Source organism: Procambarus clarkii, chromosome 72 (assembly GCF_040958095.1).
Source record: "Procambarus clarkii isolate CNS0578487 chromosome 72, FALCON_Pclarkii_2.0, whole genome shotgun sequence".
Classification (NCBI taxonomy): domain Eukaryota; kingdom Metazoa; phylum Arthropoda; class Malacostraca; order Decapoda; family Cambaridae; genus Procambarus; species Procambarus clarkii.
Genome location: NC_091221.1, coordinates 27091873 through 27102502, shown reverse-complemented (window position 1 = coordinate 27102502; position 10630 = coordinate 27091873). Strand labels below are relative to the sequence as shown.

Here is a 10630-nt window from a genome sequence, read left to right as displayed (position 1 = left end):
TGATATTAAATTGGATGACACTTTTTTTTTTATATAATATAATTATTGTATTTATGTATGTAGTTGGAAAAATATATTTATTGGAATGGTTGATTTCCTTCATTTTCCCAGAGCCTCTTCACGCAAACTTTATAGCATATTAACACAAACAAGGTTAAATCTGTCACACACACACACACACACACACACACACACACACAAACAAACAAACATTAAGGCATTCAAATAAACAATGTTTATTTATTATAAACACTTTTATAATAGTGGATATTCTATTTTCTAGTTCACTCAATTGTTGGTTGGTGGAATCTTCTGTGTTAACATCTTACGCTCGTTCTTGAGGTAAAACAACTCTTTCTTTTTCTTCCCCCCTTATATATTCTATTTTCTAGTTCACTCTCTTGTTGGTTGGTGGAAACTTCTGGTAGATAACAACATTCTTCTGTGTTAACATCTTATTCTCGTTCTTGAGGTAAATCAACTCTTTCTTTTTCTTCTTCAAGAGTGTTTCCATTCTTTTCAAGTTTTTATTCAACTCAGCTTGTCTCTGCCTAGGGTTAATCTGGGAAAGCATCTTCGTACAACTTTTTCTTGGAAGGGCAGCAAAGCGTGTGAGGTGGGCTGGCTGGATGGCCGTCCGTTAGTGGATGTAGTGAGAGTGGCCACAGATATTTATATATGTGGCTCAGCTAACACAGTGCTTCCGGCAACCAGCTATTAGTCAGAACCGGGACTTTTATGTGGTACTTATTACTATCTAGTTTATCTAGGCAATTCACAAACGCAACGAAAACAACATATGTCCCATACAGTCCTGCCTTTTCGATAACCTACACTGAATACACTGAATAATAATTACCAAGGCAAAATTTAAAAAAATAAAAACATGCACACTTTTATTTAATGAAAATTACAGTGGAATTAATATGGAATGAAACATGTCAACCCTTTGTGACCATTGAAAAAAAAAATCCTTATTCTTAAAATCTTTCATATTGTTAAGCTAAACAATGTCCCAGGTTCTTTCCTAACTCATGCATTTGAAAATAATTTAGTTTTATTATCTTCTTAGCATGAAATGTTTCAGGATTGTTGTTATGGTAGTTTACATATATTATGTGTTTCTTCATACCCTAAAAAGATCAGAATATTTGCTATGATATATGAATCTTGATGATTCACCCTTGTTTGCTTCATTATGTGTTTGTTAAAATTCCTAACCTCCCATTGAATCCAGTTATATTTATTTTTAACAGGAGAGTTTAGAATTGTTACGCCTACATCCATTCCATTTATGTTTCTCCTACATTGCCAATGTATTTTCTCGGGCCAAACCATACTGAGCAACAGCGCTTGCAGTTTGTATTCGACTTCACGTTCAGCCATATATTGGCACATTCGTTCCTTATCCCTATGATTACTATTAATGTAATCTTTATATTCTGTCGTATATAGCTCTTGGTTAGGCGATATGAACATAAGAGTAAGGCGGTTTATTTCATTCAACAGACAAGCACAAGTTGAACTACTCTCACCTTCTAAATGAAAATTACACTGTAGATCATTATTGCTGTTTTTGTTTGTGGTATAGAAGGTAATACTCTTTGTGGAATCCTGGTATCCATTAATCAAATTTTGGGTGAGAAAATGACAAAGATATGTAATACTATGTAAAACTGGTGGAAATGTATAAATATTACCCCGATGGTATAATACATTTCGAGATTCATTAAAAGATTTATTTATTGTTATTTTGTCTCCAAATGTGTGGATGTTCTTATTTCGGATATCGAAGACCGCCAGATTTTGTAAAACAGGTATTGGAATAAGATTTGATTATTTCCATAGACCCAGACATATTTTATATCATATTCTGACACCAGAGTTTCTAGACATTCGCTTAAGTTATTTAATTCTTCTTGATTTTGGTTTAGTTCTTCATCTGTTATTTCATCTTTGTTCGTTTTTGTATTTATATCTAGATACCTATCAATGCATTTGAAGGGGAAATGAAAGACCGATTTATCTACATAACAATAACCATTAGCCATATTTACTACTGAAGCAGAGGCTTCGTATAGGATATGTCGTTTATGGACATATCCATTCGATTCAGAAAAAGTTTGTATATAATTAAAAGCTAATAAAAAACAATTTTCCATTATTATTAAACTTCTATTTTTTTAAAGAAACAAATGTATATATAATAATAATAATAATAAAGACTAGTATAGTTTAATATTATCAGATGATATAGTTTAGTTTATTGTTCATAGCGTTGTTTATAATAACAATATTTGTTGGTCTAATTGTAAAACTTATTGTTGAAAAATTATAAGTATAACCGTTAATCAATGCTTTTTGGGGTTCAAACCAGCATATGTTTGATATTCTGTTAAAATAGTTTTTTTTATAAATTTATTATAACTAAAAAAAATAGGAAAAAAAGACATAAGTAGCAATGGGGTTAATACGAATTTTAGTTGCTATAATCCTAATTGTAGTCGTTATAATAATATTTATTTACGCGGAAAACGTATCAATGTCAGTAAGGCTATCAGACATGATCCGATTCCAGAGTCCTCCAATCAAGAAACATACCATTCCGTCAACAGTCAAACAACAAAATTCTCTGAACTTACTCATGAAACAACATTACAATCCACCATCAGTCCAACAACAACAAAATTCTCTGAAACATTACAAACCACCATCAGTCCAACAACAACAACAACAACAACAACAACAACAACAACGTCCTCTGAAGTACTTCAAGAAACAACATTACCATCCACCATCAGTTCAACAACAACAACAGAGTCCTCTGAAGAATCTAATATAATCATCACAAAGTTGGAATCATTATTCTCCCCGTTTATCAGAGATATAAATACCTATAAAGGTCTCGTAATTATTCCTAAACCATCAATTTCGTAAAATCCTAAGAATAGAATCGAAAGTGAGAATACAATCATTAAGCCTTTTAATAGCTTCCTTTTAAATTACAATAAAATCCACAGATATTTATATAATAATATTGTCTCAAATAACGCAAATTATGTATGGCAAAATTCTAGTTACAACAAGGGATATTATACCAAAAATCCAATTATTTTAATATTTCCTTGGAATATTAATGATTTGAAACCTATTATTTATACAGATCAAAGTGAAATACAAGATGTTAAATTACAGAACCATATAAATGCAGTACGGACCAAATCACATAATAAAAGATAAAAATTCGTTATGGACAAATTGTGGATATCATGTACGCATGCGGCAAGTCAAGATATATTTATTCAGGGATTCTCTAAGTATGATTTTCCAATTAAAGAAAATTCATTACCACCATTTGTGGTAATGAAACTTGAACTTCAAGATGGTAATAATGAGGTGGAATGTAAAATGTTGGCTAAGAACATTAATTCCTCAGAAACCTTTGCTAGCATTAAATTTAATATCTCTGTGGAAGTCTCGGAAGAAGAACAAGAAACAGGAGGAAGATCAGGACTCCTCCCTGATATGGTTTCCGATTATGAGTCCAGAAACGTAATATTCGAGAGAATGTAAAATTATGGTATCGTGTATTCAATGGAAGAAATAATTATTTTGAATGCTGAAAAATCAACATTGAATGTCCTATTCAATATAATGTGCATTGGTTGATGGACTGTTTCATTTCATTTCAATAAGATAAAATTAACATTGGACTTCAAAATAGGTATTTTTTTCTCACCCCATAAAAAATGAGTGAAATTGTTAAAACAATCTTCAGTATGGTACATTTTCCTGAGGATGGGACCTCAGGTTTAAGAGAACGTATAAATATAAAAACTTATTTAAACAATGTTTCTGTTAAAGATGATGATGAAACAAGAACAATCATATTACTAAATAAATTGTTTCATTTATTTGATCTATCTGATCGATACATAAAATTAATAACTAAAACATATCCTCTTATTAAAAGTCAATATCAACAAAAGGAAACCATAGCTTTATTAAATAAACAATATGATGAGTGTAATATGGAAAAAAATTTCCTAGAGACTGCGATAGCAGAAAAAGAACGCGAAATACTCGATTTAAATAAACAAGTTGATAAGTTTACAACTGAAATAGAAAAACAAAAAAATATAATAAACAATTTAGAAATTGAAAACAATAAATATGAAGAAGAATTGAAAACCCAAATATTTAATTTAGATCAATTAAATGAATGTGAATATAAAATTGAGGAAAAAGACAAACAAATAAAAGAATTAGATAATAGAGATATAGAAAAAGATAAACAACTAACAGAAAAAGACAAACAAATAACAGAATTAGATAAGCAAATTAAACAGTTAAATATTCTAACTAATTCAAATAATACTGAAATAAAATCTAAAAACGTTGAACTCAATAAAAACCTACAACTATGTACCACACAATTATCTGAACAAAAACAAGAAATAAATAGAATAAATGAAGAATTAACTCAAAGTTATAGACATATTAATGAAAAACATCAACTAGAAGAAACTTACAAAAATGAACTTGAGAAATGTAACTATGAAAAACATGAACTAGAAAAAACCTATATGAAACAACTTGAGGAACAAAAACAAGCCCATCAACGGCAATATGAGGAGGAGTTATTATCACTCAAAACAAAAGAACTTGAGAAACATCAACAAGAAGAAGAAACTTATAAACAACTTCAGGACCAAATGCTAAATAAATATAATGAATTATTGGCGAATATAAACACAATAAATAATTTTAATAATACATTATTTACTAATTTAAAAAAAAAAATCTATATTATCAAATGATGATATAACTGAATGTTTTTCAAATATATTGTTTATAAATAATAGTTATTCAAGTGAAACAAATAAACTAATTGAAAAAATAATAATAAAGATTATTGATCATTTTAATACAGAACACATGAATTATATTCGACAAGAACACACAAATAGAATTGCTAATTTAAATGACATTATTAACAATAGTAATTATAATAATAATGATCTACAACCGGAAAATATAGCAAATATATTATTTACTAACGAGGAAGAAAGAGGGTTATTTAATCATATACTAAATAGTTTCAAAAATAATATTACTGATGAAATAGTAGAAAAACACAAAAAAGAATTAATGCCTTATGTTGATTTAAATGTTGTTTTAAAGCGTCAGTTACAAGAACCAAATTATTTGGCTAAAATATTAGTAGATGAACTTGCATCTATGGATTTAGTTCAAGAAAAGATAATAGAACAACTTGTGGATTTATACAAATATATAAAAGAAACAAATTATGAAGTTATAAAGGTATATACTTTTATTACAATTATATATACAATTTATCAGAACGAAATTAAAAAAGATTTTAGCATACGAAATATAAAACACTTTTATGTAATTATTTTGCAAGTGATTCGCAAATCATATGGTGATACTTCTAAAATATTAGCCATTCAACAAATGCAGGAATCAGAAAATTCGATATTAAAACAAACAAATAAAGAAATGAATACTAAAATGTTAGTCATGACTTCTGAATTAAAAGAATCGAAAATACATTTGTCGATGATTAATACAATTGACGTTTCTTCAGACTATGATAAAACTCTAGTAGAAAAGTTCACTTCTATTATCAGAACTGTTATTAATGAACTCGATGCTTACCTATCAGAGAAGAGCCGAAAAAAGTATTTGTTATTAGCATTCGATCAGATTAAAGTAAAAGAAATATTTTGTAGGAATAGTGTTGCCAAAAATGAAATGAAACAATTATTCTATTCTCTTTCGAATCATATTTCTAAATTTATATTCTGCGCCCAGTTCTATAAAAATCTTGTTACGGTAATAAACGATAAAATTCTTATGCCTTCTATTCAATTAAACCTACATTTTTCACAAAACCTATATGACATCGATACTATGAAAACAGCTTTATTAAACTCCCCAAATATAAAGAAAGCTATTAAAACCCCCTCTGTTTTTCCCATTATATATAATATTAAGGGTTTAACACTGATTGGAGAAAAAATTAACATTAACGACGATGAAATTTACAAAAACCAAATAGTGTCTATTGATAACAAGGATAACAATTTAAAATTACTTACATTATTGAACAGTGATGATATTGAACAAGAAAAGAAATGGTTTATTGAAACACAAATAATAAAGAAGTATTTAAATGTAATCGGCGATGAAATCATTTTAAAAACAATTTCCTCTCAGAAAGTTTCATCACAGGAAACAACAAAAACATCAAAAACATATAAAACAACAGATTCGGGGACAAGACAAAAAGATGCCAAACAACGATCAAAATTAAATACCCAAGACAGACGAAAAAATGAAATATTGACTCTGAAAAAGAATCAAAGAGGAAAACAGTTCATGAATAGGAGAGGAACAGATGGAAAGCAATTGGAAGAGGAAGTTGATATTAATCCAATAAATGACACCAGTTCATCAGTTGAAGGTAAAGAAGGAGGATATTAAACCAATAAATGACACTGATTCAATAGTGCTAGAAGAAAAGAAGGAGGATGAAAAGGAAATAGAAGAGGATGTAATAATGCTAGACGAAAAGAAGGATGATAAAAAGGACTTTTTATTTGGGGGGGGGGGGTTAATAATAAAAAAAAATAAAAAAAGGAGTAGCTGGTCGGGGAGTAGGCAAATTAACTCAACTCCAAAAAAAGAGGGAAAGCGAATAGAAAGATTTTAAGAAAACATTCAGCCTTTGATTATATACTACTTATCCATTAAATTATGTGTTTATGATGTAACAAAATAATCAGAATTAGAATTTAGTAATCGGCCTATATTAATAAAAATATAGAAAATATTAATTAAAATAACTTGTATTGATTCAGCAACCTATGGTGGAGGGAGGGGGATGGGTTAGTGGTATAAAAGGAGAATTTCTGCCTATTTAAGAGTCACAACCCCTTGCTCTCTCTCCAGCTCCAGTGTCAGGTGTCAAGTAAGGTTCAATACAGTCTACTGAAATTAAGCAGTTTATCATTCAGTAGGGTAGTGGCAGGCGTCATTACAGTTTAACTGTTGATCCATATGCAGTCATCTAGTCCATCAAGAATTACATAACAACAAGCTTCAATAATCAATTCCTTACCAGTTCAGTTTATGAATCAAATCATAAAAAAACCACACACTCTATTTCTTATTGTTATAGTACCTACATTAACTACTTATGTGCGCAATGATCAGGTACAGCCAGCTATCTTAGCTGAAGGAACAAGTCACAATATACCACTTCCTAAGCCATTTGGAAACATATAAAGCGAGCATGGTGTAAAATGATTGACTTGTAATTATTTGTCTCTTTCAGGTAAATTGACATTTAGAGGTTGATTTTTTATTCATTATACTACAGTAAAACACAATTATAATAGTAATTTTAATTTATTGTTATTCGTTCTTTCCTCCCTCTATCCTCCCCCACCCCTTGTTTCCGAACTGATGAAGGGTTTCGAGATAACTACTAACTCTTCTGGGGAAGCAAAAGAACAAGCTGAAAGAGGCCAAGCTGCATCTGTCTTACTTGAGCATATGTCTTGTTTGGTTGAATCAACGGTAAAAGCAAGGTCATCTTCTTCATCTTCTTCCTCATTATCGTCGTCCTTATTGTCGTCCTCAGACGCCTTCGAAAGTGACCGGTTCATTGACAAACTAAAGGGCTTGGTACTAAATAAGGTGATAAAGAGAAAGATGAAGAAGAAAGAAAAGGCACTAAGGAAGCTTGATTCTAGAAAAATCAAATGGCCATGGTCTTCAGATGGAGATGATGACACCAAGTCAGGGGAGGAATGGGAGAAGCAGGAGAATGTGGAGGAACGTGTCTTCGGTCAGGAGACAACAGGCACAGGTATGTATTTGTAATTAACTTTACTAATAAGTGAAAATTATGACGTTTTAGGTCTGACCTAGTTAGTCTAGGATGGACTGAAATTAATCCTTTTAATTTCAGTTGTAAGTTATTTATTTTTTCGTGATTAAAAGTTTTTTTTTTAATCTGTGAATTCCTATGCTCTGTTAAAATTTATTCTGTAGAGAATATATTAATGTCTTTCTTATTTGCTACTACACAGCTCCGCAACTTCCCAAAAAGAGATGTCGAAGTGACAGACACTAAATGGAAGATAGAAGTTGTTCAGACCATTCGGAAGTTATCATTTTTTTTTTTTTTTACCGAAGCCATCATGGATAAAATCACACAGACTGGAGAAAAAAATGAGGAATGCCTGTATAGCAGAACCTTGAAACAGGTTTCTGAATGTTGTTGGCTGCATTGTGGTGGCTTATTTCCCCAAGAAAATACTTTTACAAAATAAGCATGAATGGACAGTTCAATCAGAAAATAGTAGTAGTTGTTAGTCACTCTAAATAAATAATTGGGGTAAAAAAAGGTAAAAGAATGAGATACTGAATATATTATATTATATTATATTATATTATTTCCACAAATCAATTTATTTTATTATCCTACCCCAACCCAAATTTTACCAAAAGGACAACAGATTATTATTATATATATATATATTTTTTTTGGATTCATGAGATGTCTTTGTGGTCAATTTCAATTTGGCAGTTTTAATATCATTAATATACACGAAATAATTTTTCCGGCTCCCAGGCCCCCACCTTTTTCTAGTATTTGGGCAATTTTTAATTCAAATTCACTTTTTTACGTAACTTCTTCAACCCAGCAGCCAAAAGCACCCGTGTTGAGCAATAGTGGGATCGCATCCGTGAGTGGGCGTCCCGTAGCAGTCATGCTCCCCAATTTCATTAACTTTCTGTCACCCACAAGTTAAGGTAAAGAAGCTGCGCTGAAAAAAAAATTGAAACAATGCTTATTGATGTCACAGAGAGAACATCAATACACCTCAATCAAGAGAATATTGATTAGAAAAAACGATGAACACCACCAACCTCAAGCAGAAGAATACTGATTTAATAAAAAATTTTGGACCGTTGAAGGTTGAAGTCAACATTTTTAAAAGTGATATTTTAGATAAAGTGTCGAAAACCTTGTGATCAAACTCATGGCGGCGAAGTCCACCTAGTAATGTAATAGCTGGTTGCCCGGAGCAGTACTGTGTCAGTTGAGCCATATATATAAATATTCGTTGCTGCCGACCACTCTCACTCTTATATTACATCCACTGATGGCCAGCTTCGCTGCTCTTCCAAAGAAAAAGTTGTCCGAGATGCTCTCTCCTCAGATGAACCCCAGGATGGAGAATAGGACACAAGCTACGCTGAAAAAAAACTTGAAACTATGCTGGGAAGAGGAAGAGGAGAAACTAATATTGAATATAGAGAAAGAGTTGTTACAAATAATCCACGACATCAAGCTGAACAACACCAACCTCAAGCAGAACAACACCGACATCATCAAGCAGAACGAGACAATATTTTTGAAGACAGACCAAGAGTTGTTACAATTAATCAGCAAAATAATCACCAACATCAAGAAGAACAACACCGACATCAAGCAGAACGACACACTATTGAAGATGATAGAGCAAGAGTTGTTAAAAATAATCACCTACCTGAAGCAGAACTACACCGACCTCAAGCAGGAGATTGATGATTTAAAAAATGAAATTAAAGAGTTGGAAGGCTGAAACAACCCGTCTTTCTTTTGAGGAATTGATATGTGCAACGACTTGGAAGTCATATTAATTTATAATGGGACCAAAGAGCCAATGTTATTCAAAACTCCCGCACAGTGACTGACATAGTGACTGACGTGGGTACATCACCGACCTGAAGAAGAAGAATACAAACCTCTGGCAGGAGATTGCTGATTTAAAAAAAAAAAACTTTCGAACAGTTGAAGGCTGCCTCATTTCATTTTTAATTCCATTGTAATTTTCACTAAATAAAAGTGTGTATGAATTATAAAATATATTGCTTTATTTTTTTTTTAATTTTGCCTTTATTATTCTAGTGTACATAGGTAGGGGAATGGAGGCACCTTTTAATTTCACTGTAATTTTTCACTAAATAAAAAGTGAGCCCAGAATGGGAACAGATGTATAATTAAAAAGTAAGATGATAATGTCAGTATGGCTGGCACTAGTTCCGGTGAGTGTCAGTACAAGTTGTCATATGTTGGTATTGTGAAGACTGTCTAGATACGTGAAGGTGGGTTTGGAGTAAATGAGGATGACGCCTTGCATCCACCTACTCCAAATAGAGGGGAGGGGGGACAGGAGACATTTATAGATTTTTGGAGACATGATATTTAAGCTATCTCATTGATATATCAAGTGATTCTTCCATTGAAGTTGGGGAGGAGGAAAACATCTATTTGGAGCCGAGGAAATAATCATTAAATTTTATGTGTAAAGTTACTTCACCCGATTATCCCACGCTGGGCTGGATGCCCATTCATCTTTAAAAATTCGTATGTACAAAGTAGTGGATAATTTTTCTTCATATTTAAAACAACTAAGGATAGTTAATTGGATGAGGGCATACTCACACACAACATATTTGTGTTTTTTCAGGTGGTAACTTAAGTTGTCATCACACCCATTAAACAAAACCAATTCATCATCTTGAAATACTACTTTAATATGGTCTA

General features: G+C 31.4%; 1 protein-coding gene across 1 annotated transcript; it reads left to right on the top strand.

Moving 5' to 3' along the window:
* The first annotated feature begins 4031 nt into the window (after positions 1-4031).
* Positions 4032-9020, top strand: LOC123767430 (putative leucine-rich repeat-containing protein DDB_G0290503). Its single transcript, XM_069312634.1, has 5 exons — positions 4032-4742; positions 5185-5325; positions 6244-6490; positions 7673-7900; positions 9016-9020. The coding sequence occupies exons 1-5, from the start codon at positions 4032-4034 to the stop codon at positions 9018-9020; spliced, it is 1332 nt and encodes a 443-aa protein (XP_069168735.1).
* Positions 9021-10630: the final 1610 nt, after the last annotated feature.